This window comes from Perca fluviatilis, chromosome 1 (assembly GCF_010015445.1).
Source record: "Perca fluviatilis chromosome 1, GENO_Pfluv_1.0, whole genome shotgun sequence".
Taxonomy (NCBI): domain Eukaryota; kingdom Metazoa; phylum Chordata; class Actinopteri; order Perciformes; family Percidae; genus Perca; species Perca fluviatilis.
The window spans coordinates 21,285,401-21,303,647 of NC_053112.1; the positions used below are offsets into that span (position 1 = coordinate 21,285,401).

The following is an 18,247-nucleotide window of genomic DNA, read 5'->3' on the forward strand; positions in this document are numbered from 1 at the left end:
ATTTTCTGAATCGTGCACCCCTAATTGACATGGAGATATACTGTACGTAAACCAACAACAAGAAGTAATGGTAGAATGTATGTGCCAGCCGGCATAGACAGGGACCATGGACACTCTTGAGTTTACCTTTCCATTGACTGTCAACAGGGCCCTTATTAGGATGACACAGTGGCGGATGTGTACAAGGATATTCTGAGTACTGTCCAAACACTGAACAGCACACGGTAAACAAACACACTCAGGTTTATATTGTAGTACAGTTTTGTTTCTGTAGCAGGTATTTTAATTCTCATCACAAAAAAAACAGTCATTACAAATTAGTCCAAATGCAGTTAGCTGGCAGGGTCAAACAGAAGTAAAAAATCCATCACCCTTGATCTGGACATCCCCTCACTTGTAAGGTTGGACATTAAGTAGGCCTCTCTCTTGGGAGGCAACAGCAAAACTCATTATTTTCTCCTCTTGTGCATCGGGAAACAATGGAAAAAGCTTAGGGCGAAATTCAGTTGTCTATAGTCTGCCAATAATGTCTAATCCACCGAGGAATGCAGGAGTCCCCCTCAAGAGACCATTGAGCAAGCAAAAATCCATTGAATGCAACGACACTATAGAAATTATCGGTCTTAAGAGCAGTGTATGGAGCAGAAAATTGGACTTCGACAGTCACTACAGTGTACGGCACTGGAATACCCTTTATTCTGGACTAACAAGAACAACAATCCGTGAAGCCTTCTGGTCCATATATGTTAGAAAAGTCACTTTGTGGGCGCCTGGATAGCTCAGTTGGTAGAGCGGGTGCCCATATATAGAGGTTTACTCCTCGATGCAGCGGGCCCGGGTTCGACTCCGACCTGCAGCCCTTTGCTGCATATCATTCCCCCCTCTCTCTCCCCTTTCATGTCTTCAGCTGTCCTGTCAAAAAAAGGCCAAAAATGAAGAAATAAAATAGTCACTTTGTAGCAAATTCCTGGATTGGCGAGACAATCTGAAGCAAGGAATGGATATATTACACTAAAGCTGCTTTTAATAAGTGTCTGATCCCCCACTACTTAAAAAGGAGAATTCCAGCCAATTTTTACGTTAATCTTGATCGCTATAAATATGCGTGTACTTTCATTTGAAAAAAAACGACCCGAATTGGTGCAGACAACACGTAGTAGCTGCAGCTACGTGTACAAGTTTCCACTGAGCTAAAACGGCAGTTGTCAGGACAAGTTTTAGAGTGCCTTTGTGCCTCTTAACAGACACATCATCCTTCTGGACCTTTCTGCAGCCTTTGACACAGTGAACCACCAGATCCTCATTTCGACACTCCAGAATCTGGGTGTCTCAGGCTCTGCGCTCTCATTGCTCACATCTTACCTGGCAGACCGAACCTACCGGGTAACTTGGAGAGGTTCTAGCTCAGAACCTTGCCCACTCAAAACTGGGATTCCTCAGGGATCAGTCCTGGGTCCCCTCCTCTTTTCTCTGTACACCAACTCTATCGGGTCTGTCATTCAGTCGCACGGCTTTTCTTATCACAGCTACGCAGACGACACCCAACTAATTCTCTCCTTTCCGGAGTCTGAAACTCAAGTAGCAGTACGTATCTCGGCCTGTCTGACTGACCTTTCTTCTTGGATGTCCACACACCATCTGAAACTCAACCTTGACAAGACTGAGCTCCTTTTCCTTCCAGGGATGGGCTCCCCTACCCAAGACCTGACTGTAACAATTGACAACTCTGTGGTAGTCCCCACCCAGACTCCGAGAAACCTGGGTGTGACACTTGACGACCAACTCTTAACATTGCTGCAACTACCCGATCGTGTAGATACATGCTGCATAACATCAGAAGGATACCTCCCGTGGCTCAGGTTCTGGTTCAGGCTCTAGTCATCTCACGTCTAGACTACTGCAACTCCCTTCTGATTGGCCTGCCTGCATGTGCCATCCGGCCCCTGCAGCTCATTCAGAACGCAGCAGCTCGGCTTGTCTTCAACCTCCCCAAGTTCTCTCACAATACACCGCTCCTCCGCTCTCTTCACTGGTTACCAATTGCTGCCCGCATCCGCTTCAAGACACTAGTACTTACATACAGGGCCACGAACGGATCAGCCCCAGCTTACATCCAGGACATGGTCAAACCATATACCAGACTTCGCTCTGCATCAGCCAAACTGCTTGCTGCCCCCTCACAGCGAGAGAGAACTAATCACTCAACGAAATCCCGACTGTTCACTGTCCTGGCTCCCAAATGGTGTAACGAGCTCCCTATCGACATCAGGATGGCCGAAAGCCTACACATCTTCCGCTGAAGGCTAAAAACACATCTCTTCCGACTACACCTCGGATAAAAAAACAAAACAAAAACAAAAAATTCTTGAACCTGCACTTTCATATGGCTCTTTGTAGCTTTGCTTATTTAAAGCTAATGTACTTGCACTTAACTACTTGTTGTCTGGAGTTTGAACCTTCACAGATGAAAGCACTTAATTGTAAGTCGCTTAGGATAAAAGCGTCAGCTAAATGACATGTAATAATGTAATAACACAAAATGCAATTAAAATGTCTGTGCAACATGAACAGGGCCCTTACGTGATAACAAGATGCGTTTTCAACTCAGACATTGTTTTAATTCACCTACCCTGTCTCGATTCTGCTGGTAGCTAGCTCGCCCTGTTAGCTGCTAGCTGCCGTCCGTGATAAGTGTGTTCAGCCAAAATATCACGCAGCAGTTCCGTGTGTATTTGTAGCTCATCCATTTTGTGTGTGATCGATCTGGTGTTGGTGAGGAGGCGGCTTAACAGTGTCGATGAAAATTAATGTGAGGTCACAGAACAGGATTACAAGGTCATCTTAACCCCTCGGTAAATCAGAACTTTGCGGTATGAAAACCAAAAGGGTAACCCTAACCCTGGACTCAAAGGTTTCAAAAGACACACGATCACAAGATCTGAACAGTAAATCTGCTGAGTGACACGGTAACAAATTGCCCGCTCGTATTACAATGTCAACTAAACTAAATTGAGATACTGCCAGAGCCTTGAATCAAGACTCCACAGGAAATGTAGCCAGGTGAAGACAGACAGATCGTTCAATGCAGATACCATCTAGAAAGCTGGTTAATGGTTCCACAACATTAACTCTGCTCGAAATTTACTTTGCTCTAACATTTCATTACAAGTGTCATGCTGAGGGTGGTTTGATCTTTTCTTCACCTCCGCCCACATAACTTCATGTTTAACACAATAAAACAGGGGATTTTAATGTGCTGCACAATGCATAATGCTCACGTCTTCCAGTATATCCTCACATCATACAATACAGTGCAGTAGTAGTAGTGCTGAGACTAACAAAATGTAATGCAAAGCCCCCTTCCCTTACTGCATTATATTTCATATTTTAAAATTGTTGCCTGCCACCAGAACTTTGTTTTCCTTGACATAAATAAAAAGAGGTTTTCACCATACATTTGTGCCTAAAAATGTATCAGAATCCAGGAAATCAAGTCATGGACACTCAAAATGTCCTTATTTTGTGGATGCGGTGGAGACGGGTTCACGCCACGGACCGCTGTGGACTTGTGTCGGCTGTGCAAGCTGTTCCAAGAAAACGGCTGCATGTGTCCACGACAATGAACTGAACATAGGGGATGCCCGACCGCAACAAGTCATCAGCTGTCCATGGTATGCTGAAAGTATGTCCGAGCCTCCTGGACATTTATATAACTACAAAAAGCACCTAAAATATGATTTGACAATTTCATTAACAAGCTCGTCCAGACATTTAAATAAAAAACAAACTACTCTTTTTAATAAAAACAATGAATATAAAGTGTGAATTTCTAAATAAAAGGCACATCTAAAAGACTGTGATATTTATCGATATTTTCACTTTGTATCGATAGTATTGGATCGATGAGGATTGAATCGATATATTGATCCAGATCGATAAAAGGTTACACCCCTACTGTGCAGCCCACCCTATTTTTTAGAAATGTGTAATTTGCAAGGCTGAAAATTAAATGTCACTCTTGTTACAGAAATGCCACTCTCCAGTATATTACTATTTTCAAGTAGTGACTGAGAGGCTCGCTGTCTCTGCTGGAGGACTCAACCCTTATTTTCTAGAAGCTTAAGTTTAATATTTAATGGCTAAACAGATATTATAAAGTGGGGACCTTTATCTCTTTGAATAGCTGCAGTGTAACCAATGACCTTCATCTTGATAAGGTACGCATTATTTATTTAACAGGTCCAGGCATGGATTTATGGTGGAAGAAGAAGGAGTGGTCAGTTTTTGAGAGGTGCAGTCAACCTTCTACTGTCTTAAGAAAATTCCCCAGAGCACCATTTTGTGCATAAGAACTTTTACACCGTAATGTTGCCTCTCTGACGTCCTTCTAATCATTCAGTCAATCATCTCCTGTAAATGCTGTGACGGTAACAATAATAAGGCAGGATGAAAATGACAACTTGCTGTGAAAGCAGAGGAGGGGGTTGGCTGACTATAATTTCAGGTTATGCAAAAGCAGGTTAGTCTGTCAACACTCAGACACCTTGGACTAACTCAGAACTTAGCCTGGTTTTACCCCTCTATGAGAGGAAATCACATTGAAGGGGGGTAATATGCATGTTGCTATACATGTGAGCATTTCCCAGACACAGGCCCTTACAGACACATAAGACACACTTGCATCTAAATGTATTAGTATGATGAGTAATGATTCAGTTAAGACCTATGTATGTCTCACTCTCTCTGAAGCTCTCAAGGGAAGAGCTTCTGAATCATTGAGATCAAACGCCCTGCGCGGCAAAGTGTTTATCTTTAAGTCTCCAACAGAGAGAGAGACTGTCAGTTTGACTGAACAACTCAGGAAGAGGAAATACATCAAGTGCGTTTCCAATCAAGTCATTCACTGGATGTTTTCATTTTGACTACTAGGAAATATGTAATAGTGATAGTTACATCTGATAATAACTATTACTACAACAACTTTCAGAAGAATTACACCACAGATTACACATATACTGTAAATGCAACAACAAAATGCCTGTGATCAAATATTAAAGTATGTGGGAGTATTTTAATTCAGTGTGGCTAGATTTTCTTTTGGCCCATGCACATAACTTGAAAAGCCGGTCGTACACTTTAAAATTACAATGGTTTTATATATGTTGTATTTTCATTTTCTGTAATTGTGTATTTTCTGTGTGCTTTTACTGAATGCACTTGTGGGTTCAGGTCGCTCTTGAAAGATAGTTACTTATTTCAGTGATTAAACAAAAGAAAAAAGAAAACTAGAAACGGCCTCCAAGATATCAGTGACGGCAATGTAAAAGACAGACTTTTGAAACAACATGAAAGGATCTCCATCTAAGTGAAACTTCAGTTTGACATCATGCACTGCACTGTTACCTGGGCACTCGCCATCAGAGTCAGACTTTGGCAAGCCCAAACATTTCCACATTAGAAGAGGAATTCTGAGAGTTGATGCATGCTAAAGCTCAAAATAGCAGGTTGATACAAAAACCACCTTCAGTGATGCTAGTGATCTGAGGGCTGACGTGGAGAACTAGTTGTGTCCATATTTGTGTGTCATGTACTGTACCTCTTCTCTAATGTTCTCTATCCTCCTCTCTTGCACTTTCTGTTCCCCCCTTTTTCTCAAAAATAGTCTCACCTGTCATTCTTTTGTTTTCAGCTCATACAGTTATTATCAAACACACTTTTATTAGTCTCTTTTTTTGCCAAACTGTTCTCAACCAAGAGGCCTTAGCAAAAGCTTCAATTATTAGTACGCATTTTACTGATAGAAAACACATTACTTTTCTAATTGTCACTGTGATAATTAACAGTTTAAATCAAATTCAGCACCATGTAACAAGCTGAAAAGAACTAGACCATAGAAACGAACGGTAAACCCCCGTCTAATTCTATGCTGCTCGCTATACTAGACACATTATGAATAACACTACACTGACTGTGGGTAAACAAATGTCATGCTTGCAAAACAGCAAACAAATGATGAACGGGATGGAAATAGCGTTGGTGCATTAAAAACACACCAACGCCATTTCTCGTCATAACACTGCAGTTAGCAGAAATATTCCAAAGACACACTCACAGATAAATCAGTTATTCACACAGGCGATCAAACATCCTTAATCTCGTGTTAGCTGCACAAATGAGATGTCTCAAGGAGCACCAAACTAAAGAGAGAAATGGATCAGTCCTAAATGTAATGGTTCATGTGGCAGACATCACATCGGTCAAGTGTAGCAGGACAGTATGTGTGCAGACTTATCAAATGAAGAACTGCCTTTAGTGAGAAAAGCAGACAAAGCCTAACATACTGTACATGACACACACACACACACACACACACACACACACACACACACACACACACACACACACACACACACACACACACACACACACACACACACACACACACACACACACACACACACACACACACACACACACACACACACACACACACACACACACACACACACACACACACACACACACACACACAAATCTGAATGAGTCAGATGTCAGTCAATTTAGTTTTTACCTTGGCACTGGAATCCTTGTTTTCCAAACCCCCTGTGAAAACAAAGAAGGCTCAATTAAACTGTTGCTTACTCACTTTCTCACTCACACACATATGCACAGTAAATCCATTCATTCATGTATTTATATGTTGGCTCATACCAGGGACAGGAACGCAGTATACTCTCAACTAGATTTGATGACCAAAAGTATATGGACACTCCTGTGTTTCGCATGATTTTGGGAAAGACCTCTTAGTTCTAATTGCATGTCAATGCTAAAGAATACAATATATTTCAAACAACAGTGTGCTTTAGGGAAGGCCTTTTCTTGTTGAACCTGACAACAATGCCCCCCTGAAAAAACAGCGGGTCCATAAAGAGATCCTTTTCTCAGTTTGCCGTGAAGGATCTTGACTGGCCTGTGCAGAGCCCTGACTTCAACCCCATCCAGCACCTTTGGGATGAATAGAAACGCCGACAGTAAGGCATACCTTATCGGCCAACATCATTGTCGGCCTAACTAAGGGTCTTGTGGCTGCATTGGGAACAGTTCCCTGTGGTTCCAAAAATCATATAGAAAGCCTTTCCAGAGGACTAAAAGGCTTTAACCCTCCTGTTGTCTTCGGGTCAAATTTGATCCATTTTCAAAAAGTTTCTATATCAGAAATTTGGGTTTTCTTTCAAACAAACTGTCTAAAAGAGATAACGTGGATGGTTCCCTACAACGCTCTTCACAAGTAAAATAAATGATCAGTTCACTATTTTCATTAAATGTGGGTGTTTTATTCAATTTTATAGCATTTAAAAGAAAATAACTGATGAATTAACATTGAAAAGAGCTTCAAAAACGTCAAAAAAAAAAAAAGGGACAAAAACATCTGGAAAATCTTCAAAAACGTCAGGTATAGTGGTAAAAGTGTCAAAAACACAACCAAAACCCAGAAAACCTAAAAACTGCATGGTCGACAGGAAGACAACACAAAAGGTTAATAACAGAATATTAACACCCATCATTTTGGAATGAGGTGTTCGGCAGTAACATATCTGATGTCCACATACTTTTGGCCACAGTGTATGTTCTACTGCTGTCAAATGATTGATTTGATTTTGATCACATTGTCAGGACAGAAAAGAAATGTTCTTCCAAAACTACTCAACTGAAACATGAAACCAAAATTGTGAGATAACTACTGAAAATTACACAAAATATAACCTTGTGACAAATCCCAAACTTTAAGTTTCATGTTGAGCATGTGTTTTGCTGAGGAGTGATGTTTGGTAGGGCACAGGTCATGTTGTAAAACATTGGAGGTATGAAGCCACCAGCATTAAAAGGGCCTGAGATCACACTCCCACCTGTAACAGCAGAGGACTGTAAAACGTGGGTGCAACTCTACCAAGCTGTCTGCAAGTTTACTCCTCTCACATGTAAGATATCACTAAGTTGATATCTAAATAGAAAAACAGCACAGCAACCTTATGTTTTGTCATACTTTCCAAATGCAGTGTGTTACTAATGGAAAGAACTGCAGCGTTAAGGCAACTTTGTACCTCTGCAGGTCCCTGCCCAGTTCTAGTGTGTTTCAACCGAATGCCATGTGAATATTTCTCTGTAGTGTGAGTGCTTTTCCATATGGGCTCTCATTGCCAGTAAACTGCAGAATTTCTCCTTAAAATCTAGCCAGCTATGCGAGGGTTTTTAGCCATAAATGCTTGAGTTGTTCCCCACAGTAAAAACCGGTAGATGGAAGGCTTTAGTAGCTCGACTAGGTGCCAGGAAGGGGAACCTATTACTCATCCAAATTTACTTTAACCAGGTTTAATCTCAGCAACACCACAGCAGTAATGTGCAGAGGTGTATATTCCAGGTGCCAAAAAGTAAAAATCCTGCCATGTTTTTGGATCTGCCTCTACATCTAGAACATGTGTTTTCACTAACGAGCTCATCTACCTGGTAGAGTAGCTGGTTTAGGGGATGGTTGGGACAGCTGCTGGACAGGATTTCTACTTTCTGGCACCTGGACTATACACCTCTGGTAATGTGTTAATCAGGGAAGACAACAATTAAAGTGAACTTTAAATATTTTTAATTTAGTTGCCTGGCAAGACTAATACAATACCACTCACGCAGAAATGTGTTAGTTTATTCTTAATGCAACATTGAAGTTGTTTTCAAAAAGCCTTTACCGCCTATTGTATGTCCCACAAAATTGAAAATGGCTGCTTTAAATTCCCTTATTTCTCACTGGGAATTGTCCCATCAGAGAATGTGTACAACATAAGTTAAACTCACTCTCCTACAAACAGTTATTTCAGTGCTCCACTATTAACATAAACACCAGCATAACTCCTCCCATTTGGGATTGCTTGGACAAAATCTCGAGAAATTGGGATCCCTGGAATAAAATCGACTAGGGATAATACTGCCGACTTTTGGACGCCCATGTTCTGTCACTTTATTAGTAAGAAAGTATTTGAGAAATGTCGATTGCAGGAGTAAGAAGGGAAAGTTAGTTGAAGTTGTGTTACATCATCGAGCAGAGTGTACTCGACTGAAGTTACCAATATGCAACAGGCAGCAGCCAGGGTGGAGGTGGGAGACGGAAGGCTTACCAGATGAAGTCGGTGCAGTGGCTGCAGAAAGTCGGCTGCTTGAAGAACCTGGCTATGAATTTGTGGTTCTTGACCTCGTGGACGTTTTTTTGCCTCAAAGCACCTTTGCGAGCAAACCTATTCGCCACGTCCATGGTGGACGACTCGTTTGAACTCACATCAGCCATGTCCCCCCCTACAAACAAATCAATGCTACAGCTTTGTCTTGCTGTCTTGAAGAGTTTTTCAGTTCGTTTAGAGGCGCAGCCCTCAACGTGGAGCCAGCAGACTGCGGAGCGGCGGTCTTCACCGGAGACACTGTACTTCCAGTCTGAGGGCTTTCCCTGTTTGTCGCTATCACTGGGCTACTCCACTGACAGCTCTGCGCGCTGCTAAGTTAGCCACAGTGGGAAATGCTACATCCGGTCATTACCTTCAAAATAAAAGTTATTTTGTTTTCAAGTCAGTTCTTGTCAAAGAGGCTATTCTTACAAACACCGTGCTACCTGTCCAGTATAACTACAGTATGTTGAAAAGTGCTAGCCATCCTATTAGTTATGATAAAAATAAGTATGTAAGTAAGACTGTAACGTTAGCCTTCTCTCGCATTGATTGGATTGATTGATTGATTGATTGATTGATTGATTGATTGATTGATTGATTGATTGATTGATTGATTGATTGATTGATTGGTTGATTGATTGGTTGATTGATTGATTTCTGGATCAAGACCATAAAACAGTAATCCAAAGGATAACATGTTAAAGTAAAATACTTATTTCCAGCACGGTCCTTGGTGTTACACACATGAAACAATATACAAGAAGCAAACAAACCAGACTAAAAAGACATAAAAAAATCACGTAAAAACAAACTAAATAAATAAAAAAAACTCTCCAATTTAGCAATAAATATTCACCTTGTTCCATAAAAGTTGCTTGACCTGTGTTTTAAAAATCCCTCGTGATGATAGGAGTTTTGTAGCATTAGGCAAACTATTCCATGCCATGATACCAGTGTTTAAGAAAGAATTTTTAGTTGCATTAGTAGCTCTAAGAACTATGCAAGAGCAGATGCTGGCCCTAGTATTATGACTATGCTGCGTGTGGACCAGGGTTACATTAGAGCATAAATATTTGGGGGAATGACCATTAACAATGTTAAACATATGGTTCAGCTTAAGTTGTTCTACTCCTAGATGTACAGGTAGTAGACCAGCTATTGTAAACTCCTCCCTACCTATATGAGTACGGGTGGGGGGGGCTTTTAATAGGTACCGAATAACATTGTTTTGCAGCACTTGGAATTTGTTTTTAAGTTTCTTGTTTTTAAATCTACCTGGCATTGAATCAAAGTTAATACCAATAATTTCTTTCACACACAGCGCTGTGGAGTAAAGCCTTTTGTCATAAATTGTAGTCCACACCCTACACGGTATAAAGTGTCATACTAAAACTACACTCAAAGGTAGGCATACAGGATGTTGACTCTGTAAATTTGTTTTAGCTTAAGATGCTCAAGGAGAGACACAGATAACAAATATCCTGCATTTTTCTGTTTGCCAGTGTATAGTCCTTTTTATTAAAAAACACAAGTGGTCAGTCAGGGATTCAGGTACATAGATAGTCATACAGACAGGGCCTTATGACTATTACAACATTTGACATATTTCTTGTACAGCATTTTTTTCATTTAGGTATGCAGCAAATACAGGAATAGTTTTCAAGAAATGACATTTATGTATAAAATAGTTTGCCAAGATAATTAAACTGTTATTCCCAAATTCTGCTTTCTTGTCCTCCAGTTGGAGACCAAATTGAATATGCTTATATGTTAAAATCAGTATACTGAGATCAATATAAGTCATCCAGTATTGAATGCCAGTGGATAGATCTGGCAATGCGAGACTAGCCAGTGGAAGTCATAAACAAGATAGTCACTGACAGTCAGATTAGTATGTAGCCTAAACCAGAGTTTCTCAATCTTTTTTTCAGACAAAGGACTATCGCTTACAAGATAAAGACTATACCAGGGACCCCCTCTTGTCCCTATACTCAGGTAGCTCTTCTTTCACACGTCTATAGTCCAATCTTAGTTATGTGAATGAACAACACAACAGAAATGTATTAGAAAGATAATAGACATGTAGAGCATATTTACAGGTTCAATGTAGGCCTATGTTTTAGATTAGAATGTAATCTATGAACTATTATAGATTAAAAAATATGGTTTTTTTTTTCAAACTATGAAGGCTTTTGTTGTAAATAGGTCCTACAAGTAGAATCAATCCAAAATAAATACCGTTTTTTATATCATGATTATTTAAATGAACAAATCTGTAAACTTGTCAAGGGCCCCACTTTGAGAATCCCTTTTTAAGGCTGTGCTTGAGGGTCCACCCTAGTAGTATCAGTTAGCCTAAATCAGACAAAATATTTGCCTTTCAGTAGGCTTTTACGTAACGCAATTCAACAGCACCACAAGCCACAGACCGTGAAGTTTAAATCAAAATTTCACTGTTTCAACAAAAAATGATTTACTTAGTTGTTTATATTGTAAGGCTGCGTTCCATTTCACATGGCTGTATACAATTTCATTTGCCATAAAAACAGCCCTTTAAGCCTTTAATCTCAGTTTCAGTCACAAAGGGCTTTGTGATGCCCTTGTTGTCAAATGATACATGAAAGCGACAGACACCAACCTTTTTAAACCATCAAAAAGAAACCATAGACCTTTCTGCATATAAAGTAGGCTATTCTTTATTAAACACAGAGCATTGCAGATTGCATCTACAATTTTAGCTCCTCTGAGGATTTTTAATTGGCAACCCTCAAGCCATAAACAGGGATTTCTGAATTGCTGAAGTCTGTAGTGGATTTTAAATCAATGTGTTATTTTTGCCCGAATGATGCCATTTTTTGCATATTGTCATAGTTTCAAGCATGTGGAGCTACATTTTAATCCGTCAATCCAAACGCCAGAGAGAGAATATGCTTCTTCCTTTAAAAAGTTAGTAGCCTATAGCTGTGGCACGAACAGGCCAATTTTATTTCTTAGACAAACTTCCTGCTCGTGGTCTAAGTATCTTTGTGTTAACTTAACGCTGCTCCGCACTGTTTCCTCCTTTTCAATCCGCCTGGGCTGATGTCACGCAACAGGAGGACCCACACTAACTGTATGTGGGAGGGCGCAGGCTCATGGTCCCGCTTCAGGAATCTTGTATGGGGAGCGCCATCGTGTGGAATGATAGCACATTACATAAATGGTTCACAGTTCTCAGTTCGACACATATGCTGTGTTTGAGTTGCTTTACTCTTTTTGTGCTTCTGTGTTTCAGAATACTCAGCCTGTATGATTATTATGAAGCTGTAACAAAAGAGAAACCCTCTTTAAAAATTGAATTCATAGAGAGAAAATATGGGATATTGATAAAATCACCGCTGGAAATTGCACTGTCCAAGAAATGCTTACACCTGAGACTTCGGTTATGCCACCAACCATATCTGCATCAGGCCTGGAGTCCAGAATGTGTAATTTTATATGGCCACTGGCACTGCAGTGTATCAGTCTTATTAAACTCATAATTTATTAAAGCTGCAGTGAGTAGAATGCAACAAAAAAAAAAACGCCAGAATTAGAAGTAGAGTGACCTCTTCTTGCAGCTCTACCTCGCCCCTCTCTGTCACACGGGAAATGCATGCACAGAACAGCCAATAGGAACGCTCTCTCTGAAATGACCTGTGATTGACCAAAGTCTCCCATCATGCTAGATTATCTAAAGCCTGAAAACAGAGCCAAGAGGAGGTGCAAAAGTCTAGTTTTCTCTCAGACCACTAGAATTACAATTTGCTGAGAGATTATTTTGCAATTTGTGCCCAACAAAGCCAAAAATTAAGAGTGCCTACCATATCTTTAAAAACAAGCAGATTAATTTCCTGCCTGACTAACAGCCTAGTATTAGTTTCCATTTAAGCTCACAGTCTTTGTCTCTGATAATGTGCTTAATTAATTGTGATGATTGCTCTTAAAGATATTTTATTGTATTTATGAATGTCTTCAACTGGATTCCTTTATTACACAAACTACTGCTGGTGTTTGCTTCAGCAGGGTTACATTTCTTCCCATTTAAACATTTACTAACAGGGAAGGTTCACCTGCGGGTTTGACTTGCTTGCTATCTCTAAAAAGTTTACGAATTCCCTGAGGTTCATTGATCAGCAGTGCAGCCTAAGAAAGAACAATACTAAAAGAGCTTTTAGCTGGCAGTCCCATGATGTATATCTTATTCAAATAATGTAGCATTTCTGCCCAGCTGAATCCACCCATTAAGGACACACAATATTACTTCCTATCAACAAATCCTTTGACCTAGTTAGGTATTGCTATTTCCATTATTATAGGTAGTTCAGAGTTTAGTAAAAAGCGCTTTGCATTGTATCGGTTTATTCTTTAACATGATTTAAATTTTCCTAACTCTAACCTACACTTTATGCACTAGAGCAAAAACACACAGCCTTTGTTAATTGTTTATTGTTTAATGTTGTTTCTCTGTATGTCTTATTACAAATTTTTTTTTTCTCTCCTCTCTGTGTGTGTGTGTGTGTGTGTGTGTGTGTGTGTGTGTGTGTGTGTGTGTGTGTGTGTGTGTGTGTGTGAATATCAAGCTGCTGGCTCTAGTACAATATGAAGGATATTGATCAAGTTTTGGGTAAATATGCAGGAGTTAAGACCTTTGTGCTCGATCAATAGGAGCTTACATACACTGGCATCTGATTGGAGCAGGCTATTATCAGGGGGGCCTGTTTACCCAGCAGCCCTTATGTTGACTCCATCTCCACCCAGACGCAGGGGACACTGAGGAGACTTCACTCCTAAGAAGATGGCTTCAACGTTGGCTTTGCTGGTCCTTTGCCAAGTAGCTTTATACACCACTGTAACATCCATTAAAGGTAAAATGGAGCAGGATAATTGCTTCATTTGTATTTGAGCATGAAATGACTATTTGGCTTTTTGGTAATGTACTGCAAGTACTCCTGTTTGACTTGCTGTCAAGGTCCTTTATGTATTCGCATGTTCTTACCTAATGCACCTTTTGCACATGATTGATGGTGTTGCATCGAAAGTAAAGTGTGCACAACTTTCACAACATTCTAATCTACACAATGGATTATGAAGGAATGGCTAGTGTTGCTGTGTTGGGAACGTTATTCCTGTGAAATCTTCCCGTGTATTTGTCAAATTATATTTCTTGTCTTTAACCAGTATGTGGCCGACCTCTTGTCACTGACGGGATTGACAAGTTGACCCTAAAACGTGTGTATGAGTTTGGAGAAGAGGTGACCCTCACATGTGGACAGGGGTACTTGCCTTCAACAGTGACCCCTCGAAGGATTACCTGCACCGACACAGGAGAATGGACACAGTCAGACCTAGCATGCTCCCGTGAGTTTACTGGGGTGGGACTTTCACTCTACATTTAAAACAGTGTAGTTGGTATCCCTTTTACTCAGAATGATGCAGAAGTGCAACACTAGAACTGCTGTAATTCTTAAATTGTTACAACCATCCCAAAGTAGAAAGTATGAGTAAGATGAGAGTAAAAACAGGCTTATGTATTGTGCTCCTGCTGACCTTTCTTAAAAAATCATATAATGCCACATATATTCCAAAATACAGGAATATCAGTTTTCAAACACTGATATAGTCTGACCTTAAAAATATACCAATGACAAAAATAACACATTTTGGTGCTCCTAGAATATTTATATATACTATAATATTGTGAATTGTGAATAATGTGATTATAACCTGCAAGAGATTTGGATTCAAAATTGTACCATCTTTTCTACAGCTAAGATGTGCCCAATCCCTAGACCTCTGCAGCCATTAGCAATGGGAAGGACAGAGGCTCCATTCAAGAGTGTGCTTAACTACACATGTGATGACGGGTAAGGTTAAATGGTGATAAAAGGAAAAAGTCAAGAGTCAAAAAGTTACTTTAAAGTCACTTTATAGTCACTTCACAGTTCCAAACAAATCATTACAAGGTGTGGTTACAATAATATATGTTAGAATAATGTGAACTTTGTCAGGTACGTCATGCAAGGAGCCAATGAGAGCCGGTGTTTACATGATGGCACCTGGAGTGATCCACCACCTCTCTGCAAAGGTACAGGAGGAAAATATACATAGTGGAAATGGTAACAGACTCCGCATTGTTCAATGGAGAGAAAACACAACTTCCAAAGATTAAAATTTTTAACTAGGAAATACTTCTTATATTTGTTTATTGATGCTTAATTTCTGTTAGTATGTATACTTTATACTATGGTATAATAAGTTATATATAGATGTGTAAAATTGTATATTTGAATTGAGTATTGAGTATATTTAAAGGTGGTTAACTCACTTTGTTCCTTAGAAGGCAGTATACATATAATTTTAAAGTATATTAATAATGTCATTCATGTGGATTTTGCATTCTTAAAGGTCCTATGACATGGTGCTTTTTGGATGCTTTTATATCGACCTTAGTAGTCCCCTATTACTATATCTGAAGTCTCTTTCCTGAAATTCAGCCTTGGTGCAGAATTACAGCCACTAGAGCCAGTCCCACAATGAGCTTTCCTTAGTATGTGCCATTTCTGTGTCTGTAGCTATTGAGGAGGAGAGAGGGGGGCAAGGAGGGTGGGGGTGTGGTCTTGACCAACTGCCACTTTGCTTGTTTGAAAGCCATGATGTCTCTCTCTCATGGGTGGGCCAAATTCTCTGGGCGGGCAAAGCAGAGAAAGGGGAGGTAACCTTTCTCCTTATGACCTCATAAGGAGCAAGATTCCAGATCTGAGCTTTCATTTTCTCAAAGGCTGAGCAGGATACCCAGGGCTCGGTTTACATCTATTGCCATTTCTAGCCACTGGGGGACCATAGGCAGGCTGGGGGAACGCATATTAATGTTAAAAAACCTCATAAAAGGGAGAGTTGATGTCAGTAAAACTCTAGCGTGATTGTTTTTCTTCTTACAGCTGTGAACTGTCCGCTGCCCAAGCCACCTAGAGATGGAAGAATTACCCATGATAAGCCAGTTACTGGAAGCACCACCATGTATGGGCAAGGCTGGACATACGAGTGTAACCCACCTAAGGCACCAAGTTATGAGAGGGGATCCTGCATGGCTGATGGAAGTGCAACTGAGCCACCGGTGTGCCAAGGTACGCAGACAAGTGTCAGTGTGAAAGTGTCAGTGTTCTCCATATTCTTTAACCATGTCTTACTCTTTCATCTATTTCTCGTCTTCGTGATTAGTTATGGGCCAAATCAAATCTATAGGATTTGCCACAATGAAACCAGCCTGCCTGCCTGCATTTGCATTTTTTCCAATGTTTTCTATAATGTCTTTTTTTAGACAGCATACCCTTTGCAATTTGTAACTACCACATAATACCTCTTTACATTTTTGATCATCCCAGAGGTGAGCTGCTCCATCCCAACAGGCATACCGAATGGCTTCATCACCTTTGCTGTGAAGAGACAACATGGCTACAAGGAAAAGGTTAAGTACGCCTGCAATGAGCATTATATTCTGGATGGTGAGGCTGAGATACAATGCCAAAACACGGGAAACTGGTCTTCCAAGCCAGTTTGCAGAGGTGAGTCATCAGATCTTAAAATCTGGTAGAGTGCTAAATTTCTGTATTTATGATTCAGGATCAGCAGTATCCAGATATGTTCATATTGTTTCTGTGCATTACAAGCTGAGGGAGTCTCCAGTCCCCCGGTTAGTTAAAAGAAACTAGAGCTAAACTCTTTTTAACTTTCAGCACTGCTTTCATGCAAACCTGGAAGTGGTAATTAAAATTAGCTTCAATCCGATACTAATGTTATAATCGACTGAGGGGATCTGCAATGTCTGCTGAAAACACGCTTTAATTGCTCTGTTTTTCCATCCAGCTCCATGCACAGTTGACATCAAAAGAGGCCGTATCTTCTACAATGCCAAGAAGCTCTGGATTTCAGACCTGAAACCCAACAGAGTCCTCCATGGAGAACATGTTGTCTTCTATTGTCTGAACAGAGCTGAGAGGTGTGGCTACCCTGTGGCCAGCACTTGTAACGATGGAACCCTCCCCATCCCAGAGTGCTTTCAGGGTAAGTTCTTGTCAGCTGGATAAATCTAATTCAAACCTCTCTAGTTCCACCTGTTGAGGTTTGGATGCTTGACAGATAATTAAAAGTACAACTGTATTCAATTGTATTTAGATTTAGGAACCATGAGCACTTGTACAGATTCAAAACCTGTACCTAAAATTGTTTGTAGAAAAATTGAAATATGTTTATAGGCATGGGAAAGTATTTCTGTATATACGGTATAACAGCAGAGATAACAGTAAACATAATAAAGGGTTCAGGATATTTGACTCAAAACTGAGTTTTGGCACAACTTGTCCCTATCCCCATGTTTGCATAGTGGCAATGCAGTGCTCTTTCTCCCAAAATAATGATACATAATGAGTCTCTCAGAGATTTACAGATGGCTTTGAATAAGCCCCATGCAGCCATGCATTTTTATATCTGCCTTTCTTTTTCTTGCTTTTAGAACCAGGCAAGGTGGAGTATAACTTAAGGTCCAAAACCCTTCCATCAGAAATCGCAATGTGTGCTGCTTCCCCGCCTGCAAACCCCACAAGCCCTGCAAGACCTGCATAACTTTGCACAGAATGACCTGAAACATCATGTACACCTACATATGGATATGAATGAATATGTAACAGTACGGTTAAAGATAGAGGCCACTTATTTTATTTGACCTGTCAGTATCAGCTGATAATAAAGTAATTCTTAATAAAATAATGAAAATGATGTTGGTTTGGTACCTTACATACTATACTGTACATGCCCCCGTACCCAGTACTGAGGTTACAATAAAAACTGAAGACCTGAACTACGTGGGTCCAAAATCTGACATCCTTTCACAGGAGATTCAATACCAATTCACACCTTATTCATGTGAAAATTGTACATGAATCCGATACCGCTCAAAACGTCTATGTGACCTTAACCGCTCTTATGTGATGTCATTGTGTGAACAACCCACAGAGGTGATTAGA

General features: G+C 40.3%; 2 protein-coding genes across 2 annotated transcripts in view; one reads left to right on the forward strand and one right to left on the reverse strand.

Moving 5' to 3' along the window:
- Positions 1 to 9,521, reverse strand: part of prkcaa (protein kinase C, alpha, a) — a 156,236-nt gene extending 146,715 nt beyond the window's left edge. The window contains exons 1-2 of the mRNA XM_039814229.1: positions 9,165 to 9,521; positions 6,572 to 6,603 (exon numbers count right to left, since the gene is read on the reverse strand). Of these exons, the coding sequence (XP_039670163.1) occupies positions 6,572 to 6,603; positions 9,165 to 9,331 (199 nt within the window). The 5' untranslated portion in view covers positions 9,332 to 9,521. The remainder of the gene's footprint in view (positions 1 to 6,571; positions 6,604 to 9,164) is intronic.
- Positions 9,522 to 13,931: 4,410 nt separating this feature from the next.
- LOC120567300 (beta-2-glycoprotein 1-like) lies at positions 13,932 to 17,999 on the forward strand. The gene is made up of 8 exons (XM_039814242.1): positions 13,932 to 14,092; positions 14,406 to 14,585; positions 14,995 to 15,091; positions 15,236 to 15,312; positions 16,166 to 16,351; positions 16,610 to 16,789; positions 17,091 to 17,288; positions 17,737 to 17,999. Exons 1-8 carry the CDS (start codon positions 14,023 to 14,025, stop codon positions 17,844 to 17,846), a joined length of 1,098 nt encoding a protein of 365 aa, XP_039670176.1. The 5' UTR covers positions 13,932 to 14,022; the 3' UTR covers positions 17,847 to 17,999.
- The last annotated feature ends 248 nt before the right edge of the window (positions 18,000 to 18,247 follow it).

What these genes read in the sequence shown, in the direction of transcription:
- LOC120567300 (XM_039814242.1), top strand. Translation starts at nt 14,023, where the DNA reads ATGGCTTCAACGTTGGCTTTGCTGGTCCTTTGCCAAGTAGCTTTATAC. An exon ending in TCCACCACCTCTCTGCAAAG is followed by an intron (nt 15,313 to 16,165) that starts GTACAGGAGGAA and finishes TTCTTCTTACAG; the next exon opens with CTGTGAACTGTCCGCTGCCC. An exon ending in CATCCCAGAGTGCTTTCAGG is followed by an intron (nt 17,289 to 17,736) that starts GTAAGTTCTTGT and finishes TCTTGCTTTTAG; the next exon opens with AACCAGGCAAGGTGGAGTAT.